This window comes from Hemiscyllium ocellatum, chromosome 17, assembly GCF_020745735.1.
Source record: "Hemiscyllium ocellatum isolate sHemOce1 chromosome 17, sHemOce1.pat.X.cur, whole genome shotgun sequence".
In the NCBI taxonomy this organism is placed as follows: Eukaryota; Metazoa; Chordata; class Chondrichthyes; order Orectolobiformes; family Hemiscylliidae; genus Hemiscyllium; species Hemiscyllium ocellatum.
In genome coordinates, this window is record NC_083417.1 from 41010038 (window position 1) to 41024154 (window position 14117).

Sequence of the window (14117 nt, forward strand, 5' to 3'; positions counted from 1 at the left end):
ATACTGCTGTGAGGAAGGCATATGGTGTACTGGGCTTTATTGGCAGAGGAATTGAGTTCCGGAGTCCTGAGGTCATGTTGCAGTTGTATAAGACTCTGGTGAGGCCTCATCTGGAGTATTGTGTGCAGTTTTGGTCGCCATACTATAGGAAGGATGTGGAAGCTTTAGAACGAGTGCAGAGGAGGTTTACCAGGATGTTGCCTGGAATGGTAGGAAAATCTTATGAGGAAAGGCTGAGGCACTTGGGGCTGTTCTCATTGGAGAAGAGAAGGTTTAGGGGAGATCTGATAGAAGTGTATAAGATGATTAGGGGTTTAGATAGGGTAGATACTAAGAACCTTTTACCGCTAATGGAGTCAGGTGTTACTAGGGGACATAGCTTTAAATTAAGGGGTGGTAGGTATAGGACAGATGTTAGGGGTAGATTCTTCACACAGCGGGTTGTGAGTTCATGGAATGCCCTGCCCGTATCAGTGGTGAACTCTCCTTCTTTATGTTCATTTAAGCGGGCATTGGATAGGCATTTGGAAGTTATTGGGCTAGTATAGGTTAGGTAGGACTCGGTCGGCGCAACATCGAGGGCCGAAGGGCCTGTACTGCGCTGTATCCTTCTATGTTCTATGTTCTATGTTCTAAGTGGTTAAACAAAAAGAAAGTAACTGTGCACACATGGTTATAAAATTAGTTAATGCTTCAGGTCATTTCAGTTTTATGAAAATGCTGGCTATCGAATGTTGCCCTACCTACTTAGTACTTCTGACATTTGATTTTATTATAAATACCAATATCCTTTGAAATAAAGTATGCTATTGGAAAGGACAACTTAGTCCAGTTAGCATATTTTTTCCACTGATTACTAACTGCCTTTTAATGGATTCTGCCACATCTATTCAATCAATGGAGGAAACATGCACTAAAAGCCCTCCCTCAATCTTGAAATTTCTGCAGGATCTACATTGCTTATATTTTCTCGACTCAAAACCTGTCAGATACATTTTATACATGATGTTATCATGATCACAGCACCGAGGAGCTAACTGTGTTACATAGAGTATTTGATCATCTTTGTCTTTGGTTATTTATATAATGTTCAATCATTCTTAACCAGATCTTTAGCTAGCTTTTAGATATTCACATTTCCAAACTGCCAGGTTAATGTTGGAATAATAACCTTGTTCGCTGAATTAAGGTTTGCGTGTCTTATCAAGATAATGTTCTACTTAAAATGAGGTTGTCAAATTAATATGAGTTGGATTAATGAGTCGTGACTGCAACATAACTCTTAAAAAGCAAAGGACCAATTATCCCACTTGAAGCTAGCTGAATAATTAAAGCCCTGTGAGTGCAAGAATTTCTTCAGTGACCTAAATATTAATACAACAGCATAAAATTCAGAGAGAAGCTGATGTTTCCTCTCCCTGACTTTTAAATTGCTGATTTTGCTTGTATCTTGTTTTGTTTTCAGTTAATCTCAATAAAGATTCTCTCTTTATTAATATTTCTAATTTACAAACGTAACTTTCATTTCAATGGAAATCTGTATTAACTTGTGAGTGATAAGTTACATAAAAGATTTTAAAAACTTGCATTTATATAGTGCTTTTCATAGCCACCTGACATTTCAAATACTTTACAGCTAGCAAAGTACTCAGTTGAAATTTTCATTGTTGTGATGTCAAATACTTGCAACCAATTTGTGCACAGAAAACCCTCACAGAAAACAATGTCATAATGACCAAATAATCTGTTTCTGTAATCTTGATTGAGGGATGACTATTGTCCAGGACGCTAACGATAACTTCCTTACTGTTCTTTGAAATAATGCTATGGGACATTTACATCCACCCACAAAGGCAAATGGGTCCCCAGTATAACATCTTTACCAAAGGACACTACATGCAGCATTGTCAGTCTTGATTTATCCATTGAAACTTTGAAATTACGCTTTAATCCAGAACTATGTAACACTGAAGGAAGAAGATTGCGAGCTGAGCAATGGTATGCTTGTTGTAACAAAGTGGGTACTAACTTTGAAACCAAGTTCAACTTTTACAAAGTATATGATAAGTCATAAAAGCATTATAAGTAAACATTCTGTGATTTTCTTACATTTGGTTGGTTCATTTGATAATTGTTGATCAGACTGGCATAGTGTCCATTCTCATTCATCAATAATTCATGTTTTCCTTTCTCTTTAATTTTGCCATCCTCTAATAGAAGGATTTCATCACAATGTTCTAAATACTGAAGATAACAAAAAAAATAGATTTGCATATTAGTACAGTTCTTATAATACTGATACTTATGCATTATGTGAGCCTGTACGCCTTCTATAAATGCCAGATAATATTGCAGGGTGATAATATGAAAAGAAGCTGCTTCATAGGGGTGGCACGGTGGCACAGTGGTTAGCACTGCTGCCTCACAGCGCCTGTAGACCCGGGTTCAATTCCCGACTCAGGCGACTGACTGTGTGGAGTTTGCACGTTCTCCCCGTGTCTGCGTGGGTTTCCTCCGGGTGCTCCGGTTTCCTCCCACAGTCACAAAGATGTGCGGGTCAGGTGAATTGACCAAGCTAAATTGCCCATAGTGTTAGGTAAGGGGTAAATGTAGGGGTATGGGTGGATTGCGCTTCGGCGGGTAGGTGTGGACTTGTTGGGCCGAAGGGCCTGTTTCCACACTGTAAGTCTAATCTAATCTAATATGTTCTGAAATGCAGCATGAACAATTCAAACTGTGCGACAAGACAGAATTCATTGCTGGTGCTGGAAGTGTTGTAGTCTGCCCATATTTAAAAGGATCTTGTTTATGCGACCACATTTTATTGAATTTTACATTTCTGGAAAAGTATCCCTGCCAAGAGAAAGTTGACAATTTTCAATGCAGGCATATTTAACCAGCATTCAGTGGTTATTATTTATCATTGTACTCCTTCATCATACCAGCCGGAGTCACCATTATTTACTTTTTGAGTTGTCAATTATGCCTATATAGATGGAATCTCTTTGATGATGGTACCACTTAGGTGCTGGACCATTCAGATATTGTGGGAAACCCAACGTGGTTTCCTGCATCAGGCAGTTTGTACATTTCATTACTGACTTCTGTCACCAAGAGGAATCCACCACTGCCAAGGCACAAAACATAAATGCTGTAGCACCCAGACGCTCAACACGTGAATTGACCTGACAGATATTATCTGAGTGATATCGATGTTCATGGCATTATCAAGTAAAATGCAGAGCAGGCTATGTGGTACACGAAGATTCTGAGTGAAATTGAGGGGAGGCAAACTTCAAGGATTAACTCTCAGGTGAAGAAAAAATAGCAAAGATTGTTTATTTGGACTTATCCAAAGCATGTTTGTTGGTCCTTTTGCCTACCAGTGTGTTTCTGCGGAAATCAAACTCATCCATAAGCTGACTGAGATAAGGTGAATCCACAAAGGAACATGGGCTATTTGAGTAGTGTCAGATTCCTTTTCGAATCATAGAGAACTATAGCACAGAAACAGACCCTTTGGTCCAATTTGTTTACGCCGACCAGATATCCCAACCCAATCTAGACCCATATCTCTCCAAACCCTTCCTATTCATATATCCATCCAAATGCCTCTTAAATGTTGCAATTGTACCAGCCTCCATCACTTCCTCTGGTAGCTCATTCCTTACACGTACCACCCTCTGTGTGAAAAGGTTGCCCCTTAGGTCTCTTTTATATCTTATCCCTCTTACCTTAAACCTATGCCCTCTAGTTCCGGACTCCCTTACCCCAGGGAAGAGACTTTGTCTATTTTTCTTACTCATGCCCCTCATGATTTTATAAACCTCTATGAGGTCACCTCTCAGCCTCTGACTCTCCAGGGAAAACAGCCCTAGCCTATTCAACCTCTCCCTATAGCTCAAATCCTCCAACCCTGGCAACATCCTTGTAAATCTTTTCTGAACCCTTTCATGTTTCACAACATACACGCAATATTCCAACAGTGGTGAAACCAATGTCCTATATAGCTGTAACATGACTTCCAATTAATAAAGGAAAACATACTAAACGCCTTCTTCACTATCCTATCTACCTGTGACTCCACTTTCAAGGAACTAGGAACCTGCACTCCACGGTCTCTTTGTTCAGCAACACTTCCCTAGGACCTTATCATTAAGTATATAAGTCATGCTGAAATTTGCTTTCCTAAAATGCAGTACCTCACTTTTGATGATAGGCAGTGATTGAAAAAAGTACAAAAGCATGCACAGTAGTTCCAAAAACATGAAGCATTTTAAATGCAACAGAGGATTGCATGAAGGCTAAAAATGTTCACATTTGCTGTCAAATTAATTGATTTCATTTCCATCAGAACACAGTACCCAGGAGGTATTCTGTACTGTTGGTGTTGACCTTTTTTTAAAACAAGTTGTTAGGCCACTAGAAGCTGAATTTTTCTGGTTCCCTTCTTACCTATCTTCATCCTTCAGCTCAGTTAGACTCGAAACGTCAGCTCTTTTCTCTCCTTACAGATGCTGCCAGACCTGCTGAGATTTTCCAGCATTTTCTCTTTTGGTTGGAGCTACTCACCCTGTCTGTCTCACATACAAATTTTGTTTGGTTTATCATAGAGTCATGGAGTTATAGAGATGTACAGCATGGAAACGAACCCTTCGGTCCAACTTGTCCATTCCAACCAGATATCCCAACTCAGTCTAGTCCCACCCGGCCCATATCCCTCCAAACCTTTCTTATTCATATACCCATCCAGATGCCTTTTAAATGTTGCAATTGTACCATCCTCCACCACTTCCTTTGCCAGCTCATTCCACCCTCTGTGTGAAAAGTTTGCCCCTTAGGTCTCTTTAATATCTTTCCCCTCTCACCCTAAACCCATGCCCTCTAGTTCTGGACTCCACCACCCCAGTGAAAAGACTTTGTCTATTTATCCTATCCATGCCTCTCATGATGTTGTAAACCTCTATAATGTCACCCCTCAGCCCTGAAGCTCCAGGGAAAACAGCCCTAGCCTATTCAACTCAAATCCTTCAATCCTGGCAAACCTTTCTGAAACCTTTCAAGTTTCACAACATCTTTCGCAATATTCCAACAGTGGCCTAACCAATGTCCTGTACAGCTGCAACACGACCTCCCAACTCCTGTACTCAATACTCTGACCAATAAAGAAAAGCATACCAAACACCTTCTTCATTATCTAATCTATTTGCAACTCCACTTGCAAAGATCTATGAACCTGCAATCCAAGGTCTCTTTGTTCACTCCCTAGGACCTTACCATTAAGTGTATAAGTCCTGCTAAGATTTGCTTTCCCAAAATGCAACACCTCACATTTATCTGAATTAAACTCCATCTGCCACTTCTCAGCCCATTGGCCCATCTGATCAAGATCCTGTTGTAATCTGAGATAATTTTCTTCGCTGTCCACTGCACCTCCAATTTTGGTGTCATCTGCAAATTTACTAACTATACCTATTATGCTCACATCCAAATTATTTATATAAATGATGAAAATTAGTGGACCCTTTTACCATGGTGGTTTCTATTATCTCATTTTTAAATGGTTTCTTTCTTTTTAAACTTCACTGGTTCACATGTACTTTTGGATTATTCTAATAACCTCTGTGTGTTTTTGTCTTTTTCCTTTGCCTTTAGTCTTTATTTTATTTGCTCTTATATGGTTCATGTCTAATATTTCCCGTAAACAACATGTGTCCTTATTTGAAACACAGTTCACTGAACGGACCTGTAGAGTGTTTCCTGTGCTTTCTGTCTTTGTATTTGCTTTCTCATCACCAATAACGTCATATTTCTGGTGTAGTCTAAGAGAATGTGAGCCAAATTTTCACAACTTGTATACATTTGATGGTAAACCTGTAATTCAAAATCTCATTCCCTTCTATCTGACAAATGTAAACATTTCATTACAATACCTGCAACTGATGAGTGACTAGAATCACTGTTTTCTTCTGGAGTGCTTTTTTGATACATTGCTCGAAGATGTGCTTCCCAACATGGGCATCCACAGCCGATAAGGGATCATCCAACAGATAAACATCTTGATCTGAATACACAGCACGAGCAATGCTAATTCGTTGTTTCTGCCCACCAGACAGGTTGATCCCTCTTTCTCCTATCTTTGGGTTAAGTAAAATATCCATTAACATGTTCATATACAATATTTGATTAGATGTCCAATTTGTCTTTTGATTGCTCACTTAAAAATAATTTCTTACTTCAGTTAAATCACCAAAAGGGAGTATGTCCAAGTCCTGTTCTAGACTGCAGACTTCAATCACTTTTTTATACCTGTAGATTAATGAAGACGTTAAATGCAATGTTCCACAATTGACTGATTGTTAATTTTTCAATAGAAGCATGTACTAAGCTAGCGCAATTACAAAATGCAATGCATTCCTCAGGCACACATAGCAATCACAAGATGCAACATACCCCAAGATAAAGGCAACAAAATGCTCAACCATTTGATACAGCACATCTATAAGCTACAAGTACCAAAGGCTAGGTGTTATAACATAGCCAGAATACCTAGATGTCTTCTAAAGCAGAGAAATCTCAGGATGTATTCGATCGAATCAAACGGCAATAGTTCCACCAGAAAATAAATGCTTCATTGAAAACAAAGGCAGAGGAGGTCATCACCAATTCAAGTAAATAATTGGTGTAGTGATTGGAACCAGGGCCAGGTCGATCAGTGAGTCTGACCTGGGTGGTGGCAAGTTGTTAGAAGGAAACCTGAGGGACAGGATGTACATGTATTTGGAAAGGCAAGGACTGATTAGGGATAGTCAACATGGCTTTGTGCGTGGGAAATCATGGCTGACAAACTTGATCGAGTTTTTTGGAGACGTAACAAAGAGGATTGATGAAGGCAGAGCAGTAGGTGTGATCTATGTGGACTGCAGTAAGGCGTTTGACAAGGTTCCCCATGGGAGACTGATTAGCAAGGTTAGATCTCATGGAATACAGGGAGAACTAGCCATTTGAATACAGAACTGGCTCAAAGGTAGAATACAGAGGGTGGTGGTGGAGAGTTGTTTTTCAGATTGGAGGCCTGTAACCACTGGAGTGCCGTAAGGATCGGTGCTGGGTCCTCTATTTTTTGTCATTTACATAAATGATCCTTCCTATTGGAAAGATGTTGTGAAACTTGAAAGGATTCAGAAAAGATGTACAAGGATGTTGCTAGGGTTGGAGGATTTGAGTTATGAGGAGAGGCTGAATAGGCTGGAGCTGTTTTCTCTGGAGCACCGGAGGCTGAGGGGTGACCTTATAGAGGTTTACAAAATTATGAGGGGCATGGATAGGCTAAATAGACAAAATTTTTTCCCTGAGGTCGGGGAGTCCAGAACTAGAGGGCATAGGTTTAGGGTGAGAGGGGAAAGACAAAAAAGAGACCTAAGGGGCAACTTTTTCACATATATGGAACGAGCTGCTAGAGGAAGTGGTGGAGGCTGGTACAATTGCAACATTTAAGAAGCATTTGAATGGGTATATGAAAAGGAAGGGTTTGAGGGATATGGGCCAGGTGCTGGCAGGTGGGACTAGATTGGGTAGGGATATCTGGTCGGCATGGAGAAGTTGGACCGAAGGGTCTGTTTCCATGCGGTACATCTCTATGACTTTATGACGATGAGATCCTTTTTTGGGGTTGTTAAAATGGGCTAACTAAGAAGTCCTGGCTGACAGATATAAATAGGAGATTCAGAAAGTCTCCTCAGTCCAGGGCCTAGCTTTGAGCTGACTGGTCAGAGCCCATGGACTGAGCACATGGAAATAAAGGATGACTTGTTGGCAGGATTCAGGCTTCTGTGCAGTTATTTCAGTGAGAGAGATGGGTTATGATCCTGTCTGCTCTCAACTTGCAGTATAGACAATGATAGGCTTTTTACTTTTAGCAGTCTTTGTGCCTGATGAAGCATCAGTTAGGTTAGTTCCCACAACATAAGAAAGAGACAAGGGTAACATCATACTGAAAGATTCAATAGATAATTATTACAACTCCTAGTATTGACATATAGTATAATAATAGACATTGCTAGTCTGGGCTAATATTGATTAACTTTATTAAAACTGTAGCATGCTTCTCTCAGCACATCATATTTCAAGTGACCCCAGTAAGGTGGAGGCCACGATCTTAACACCATTATCTCACATGTCATGCTGCAGTAATGATATCATAAGTGTGTCTCTTAGTGGTATATTGCATACTAGCTGTGTGATGTAATTCAACAGGTTGAACAGTGTTTTGCCTTATACCCAACGGAGAGCGTAGTCACCACAGAAATACAGAAAGGAGAAGCAGCAGACTATCAATTGGCCCATCGAGTTTGCACTGCCATTCAACATTATCATGGCTCATTCTCTATCTCAATGCCCCATACCTTTCATCTTTCCCCATACCACTTGACATCTTTTGTTTCTAGAAATCTATCTATTTCTTTCTTAAATATATTCAGCCACTTGGGTTCCAAAACCTTCTGTTTCTGAAAATTCTACAGGTTTGCCAACCTCTGAGTGCAAGAAATCCCTCTCATTTCAGTCCAAAATGGCTTGTACTGAGACCTTGATGCCTTGATCTGGCGCCATCCCTGCCTACAGTGGGCAGCACGGTGGCACAGTGTTTAGCACTGCTGCCTCATAGTGCCAGAGACCCGGGTTCAATTCCCGACTCAGGCGGCTGACTGTGTGAAGTTTGCACGTTCTCCCCGTGTCTACGTGGGTTTCCTCCAGGTGCTCCGGTTTCCTCCCACAGTCCAAAAATGTGCAGGTTAGGTGAATTGGCCAGGCTAAATTGCCCGTAGTGTTATGCCCGTATGGGTGGGTTGCGCTTCGACGGGTCGGTGTGGTCTTGTTGGGCCAAAGGGCCTGTTTTCCACACTGTAAGTAATCTAATCTAACCTGTCAAAATTTTATACGTTTCAATGTGATCATTCTCATTCTTCAAAACTGCAGTGAGTACAGAAATTAAAATAAGAAAGTGGTGGAGAAGCTCAGCAGGTCTTGCAGCATCCATAGAGACAGAAACAAAATCAATGTTTTGAGTTCAATATGACCTTTTTTTTGATTTCAGATCCCCAGCATCCACAGTACTTTGCTTTTATTTGCAGTAAATAAAGGCACAATCAACCCTGTCTCTACTCACCTACCTGCCAAGCTATTTGTTGCACCTACATGCTTATTCCAATGACCAGTGTACCAAACAAAAACAGAAATTACTGGGGAAGCTCACCAGGTCTGGCAGCATTTGTTGGCAGAGAAAACAAAGTTAACGTTACACGTCCAGTGACCCTTCTTTAGAACCCCACTTGTCACTGCCTCCAAACCTGAAAACTATCCACAGACAGGTTTCCTGTCTGCTATCTAATCCATGCTCATATCTCACCACCAATGGTTTTGGATGCTACCCTTTCAGTTGGGGCTTTGTCAAAAACTTCCTGAAAATCCAATTATATTACATCAATATATTCTTTGTTATCTATTCAACAGGTTTTATCCATAAAAACTACAAAATATTTTCAAAATTTTTCCCTTTAATAAATTCTGTTGGCATTTTTTAAATGTCCTGTTGCCACATCCTTTGTAATAGACTCCAGCATTTTCCCTACAACTGATGTTCGGCTAATTGATTTGTAATTCCTCGTTTTCCCCTTTCTCCTTTCTTAAACAATGGGTTTCAATTGTTACCCTTCAACCTACTGGGATTCTTCCAGAATCTACTGAATTTTGGAACTTGCCAACCAATGCATGAATTATTTCCACAGTCACCTTCTTTTGTATACTGACATGTAGGTTATAAGACCCCAGGGATTTATCAGTTTTCATAACCACGAATTTCTCTTGCACTTTTTTTTAACTAATACTAATCTCTTGCAATTCCTCATATCCAACAGATCCTTGTTTCCCTAGCATTCCTATGGATTTATTTGTGTCTTCATATCTAAGAACAGAACTAAACTAGCTGATTAACCTCTCTGCCATTACTATGTTCATTTCAGGATATAAGTAAGGGCCAACAATTCTGTTCACTCCAGAAGCTCAACATACCAAATGTCATAATGTAAGAGATCAATTCTGAACCCACAGTAAAGGAGCTTGGCAAAGGTATTAATTTGCTTGCCTATGCCACCTAAACTCAAATACAAGAAACCAGCATTGGCACTTACTCCTCTGTCTCTGCTGGAGGCAGGGGCAATGCTCCAGGATATTCATAATACAAGACTTGTGATGCAGTATAAGAACAAGTGTGACCTCAGTGATTTCAACAATTATTGAGGCATGTCCCTATTGAGCATTGTGAGGAAAGCGTTTTCCCCTGTTGTTCCTATCAGTTTGTAGATCTTGGCTAAATGCATCCACCTCAAATCCTAGGGTAGTTACAGAACTGACAGATTCCACAATTGACATTGAGAAATGCTGTGAACACGAAAGCAATTAACCATCTGAGCTGAGGTGGCCTAATTAAGCTACTGGAGAAAATTGGCTGATCTGCAAAAAGCTCATTGTAATTTCCTCTTTCTGTGATAACATTATAGGTAAGATCAGCTAAGGTAACATTGAAATGCTGTTGGACCCACAATAGCATCAAACAAGGTTACAGTCTGGCATCACATCTATTTCGCATATTCTTCTGCCTGCTAATGTTATATGCTTTCAGTTCATTTTCAGAAGTTGTTTACTTATATACCAGAACTGACAGAATGCTCTTCAGCCTTGCATGTCTGAGATGTAAGACAAAGGTGTGCCAAGATCACCTCAAAGAGTTGCTTTACACTGAGGATGCTGCAGTTACATTCTGCTGACAAACATCTTCAGCAGCAAGTAACTAGATTCTCTCACATCTGTAAAAATTTTGATTTGATCGTCAAGCTTGGGAAGACAACTATCATGGTCCAGGATGTTGCCAAGCTGCCATTTGTCAGCATTGTCAATGTCAGTTCATTGTCATGGTTGGTGATAGCTTCACACATCTAAGTTCCACAACCACCAGCAATCTGTCATGTGCTGCCACATGCACATTACAATTGCTGTCATGTTCAAGCTGAGTGACATAGTGTGGAACACAGGAGCAATTTGATGCAGAACAATAATTTGTGAGTCTATTAAAGGTGCACCTTAAAACTGCACCTCCCTCGGCAGAAGTGAGACCTGGACAACGCATGCGAGGCAGGAGAAAAGCTTGAACAGTTTCTGCCTTCACTATCTTAGATGTATCATTGATTTCTTTCGGTCAGACAAAGTCACCAACTCAGATGTCCTCAAACATGCTAATTGTTTCTGGTTAAACCACATTATTAGATGGATGGCAGTCTAAAATCAAAGACACTCTGGTGAATTGACTACTGGATTGTGATCCTCTGATTTCCATGCCTCCACTGCCAAGGACACCTGCAAATGGGGTATGAAGACAACACACATTAACACTGTTAAATGGAAGATAGTTGCTGCTGTATGTAATCTCGAGAGAATGACTGATTACGGGGGTATTGGTAAAGATCAACAGAAACGGACAGCTCAACTGACCGAGGAGTGAGCCCAAAGAAAACAAGGTCCAATAATTCATAAAGCTACTCAGTCCACTGTATTCTTCTGCAGCAAATATGACAGAGTCTTCTAAATGAGATCCTGGAGCCTTTTACAAATACCCTGGAGCTGTTTCAGAGAGTTCAGCTGATGTCAAACAGCGACTGGAGGAGCAGTGGAGGAGGAACAAGAAGAAGAGAGAAAGATGAACTGGACAACAGTAAAATCCTGCATTATATTCAATACTTCATGACAACACTGGAGTGTGGTGACACTTTACATACAACAGGATGTACCTACTAGAGAAGGTGCAAAACTTGACGTACTCTTGGGAAATAAAGCAGGGCAAGTGACTGAGGGGTCAGTTGGGGAACACTTAGGGGCCAGCGACCATAATTCTATTAGTTTTAATGTTTTGATGGAAAAGAATAGACCAGATCTAAAAGTTGAAGTTCTAAATTGGAGGAAGGACAATTTTGACAGTATTAGGAAAGAACTTTCAAAAGCTGAATGGGCGCAGATATTCGCAGGTAAAGAGATGGCTGGAAAATGGGAAGCCTTCAGAAATGAGATAACGAGAGTCCAGAGAAAGTATTAGGGTGAAAGGAAAGGCTGGTAGGTATAGGGAATGCTGGATGTCTAAAGGCTCTCTCTCTCTTATTCCTGATGAAGGGCTTATGCTCGAAACGTCGAATTCTCTATTCCTGAGATGCTGCCTGGCCTGCTGTGCTTTGACCAGCAACACATTTGCAGTAAAGAAATTGAGGGTTTGGTTAAGAAAAGGAAGGAAGCATATGTCAGGTGTAGACAGGATAGAATGAGTGAATCCTTAGAAGAGTATAAAGGCAGTAGAAGTATGCTTGAGAGAAATCAGGAGGACAAAAAGGGAGCATGAGATAGCTTTGGAAAATAGAGTTAAGGAGAATCCAAAGGGTTTTTACAAATACATTAAGACCAAAATGGTAGCTAGGGAGAAAATAGGACCCCTCAAAGGTGAGCAGGGTGGCCTTTGTGTGGAGCCGCAGGAGATGGGGCAGATATTAAACAAATATTTTGCATTAATATTTACGATAGAAAAGGACATAGAAGATATAGAATGTAGAGATATCTTGAAAAATGTCCATATTACAGAGGAGGACGTGCTGGATGTTCTGAAACGCATAAAAGTGGATAAATCCCCAGGACCTGATCAGGTGTACCTGAGAATTCTGTAGGAAGCTAGGGAAGTGATTGTTGAGGCTCTTGCTGAGATATTTGTATCATCAATAGTCACAGTGAGGTTCCGGAAGTCTGGAATTGGCTAACGTGGTGCCACTGTTTAAGAAAGGTGGTAAGGGCAAGCCAGGGAACTATAGACCAGTGAACCTGACGACGGTGGTGGGAAAGTTGTTTGAGGGAATCCTGAGGGATAGGATGTACATGTATTTGGAAAGGCAAGGACTGATTAGGGATAGTCAATATGGTTTTATGCGTGGGAAATCATGTCTCACACACTTAATTGAGTTTTTTGAACAATTAACAAAGAGGATTGATGAAGGCAGAGCAGTAGATGTACTATGTATGGACTTCATTCAGGCGTTTGACAAGGTTTCCCATGGGAGACTGGTGAACAAGGTGGGTTTCATGGAATACTGGGAGAGATCACCATTTGGATTCAGGACTGGCTCAAAGGTAGAAGACAGAGGGTAGTGGTGGGGGGTTGTTTTTCAGACTGGAAGTCTGTGACCAGTGGAGTGTCACAAGGTTCGGTATTGGGTCCACTATTTTTCATAATTTATAAAAATGATTTGGATGCGAGCATAATAGGTATAATTAGTAAGTTTGCTGATGACACCAAAATTGGAGGTGCAGTGGACAGCGAAGAAAGTTACCACAGATTACAATGGGATCTTGATCAGATAGGCCAATGGGCTGAGAAGTGGCAGATGGAGTTTAATTTTGATAAACGTGAGGTGCTGCATTTTGGGAAAGCAAATCTTAGCAGGACTTATACACTTAATGGTAAGGTCCTAGGGAGTGTTGTTGAACAAAGAGACCTTGTAGTGCAGGTTCATAGCTCCTTGAAAATTGAGTCGCAGGTAGATAGGATAGTGAAGAAGGCGTTTGGTATGCTTTCTTTTATTGGTCAGAGTATTGAGTACAGGAGTTGGGAGGTCATGTTGCGGTACATACAGGAATTGGTTAGGCCACTGTTGGAATATTGCATGCAATTCTGGTCTCCTTCCTATCGGAAAGATGTTGTGAAACTTGAAAGGATTCAGAAAAGATTTACAAGGGTGTTGCCAGGGTTGGAGGATTTGAGCTTTAGGGAGAGTTTGAATAGGCTGGGGCTGTTTTCCCTGGAGCTTCGGAGGCTGAGGGGTGACCTTATAGAGGTTTATAAAATCATGAGGGGAATGGATAGGATAAATAGAAAAAGTCTTTTCGCTGAGGTGTGGGAGTCCAGAACTAGAGGGCATAGGTTTAGAGTGAGTGGGGAAAGATATAAAAGAGATCTAAGCGGCAATGTTTTACTCAGAGGATGGTACGTGTATAGAATGAGCTGCCAGAGGAAGTGGTGGAGTCTGGTACAA

The 14117-nt window shown here is 40.7% G+C and overlaps 1 protein-coding gene across 1 annotated transcript in view; it reads right to left on the minus strand.

Moving 5' to 3' along the window:
• The window catches only part of abcc12 (ATP-binding cassette, sub-family C (CFTR/MRP), member 12), a 107994-nt gene that overhangs the window by 51356 nt on the left and 42521 nt on the right, over positions 1-14117 (minus strand). The window contains exons 12-14 of the mRNA XM_060838341.1: positions 6237-6309; positions 5934-6137; positions 2110-2244 (exon numbers count right to left, since the gene is read on the minus strand). Of these exons, the coding sequence (XP_060694324.1) occupies positions 2110-2244; positions 5934-6137; positions 6237-6309 (412 nt within the window). The remainder of the gene's footprint in view (positions 1-2109; positions 2245-5933; positions 6138-6236; positions 6310-14117) is intronic.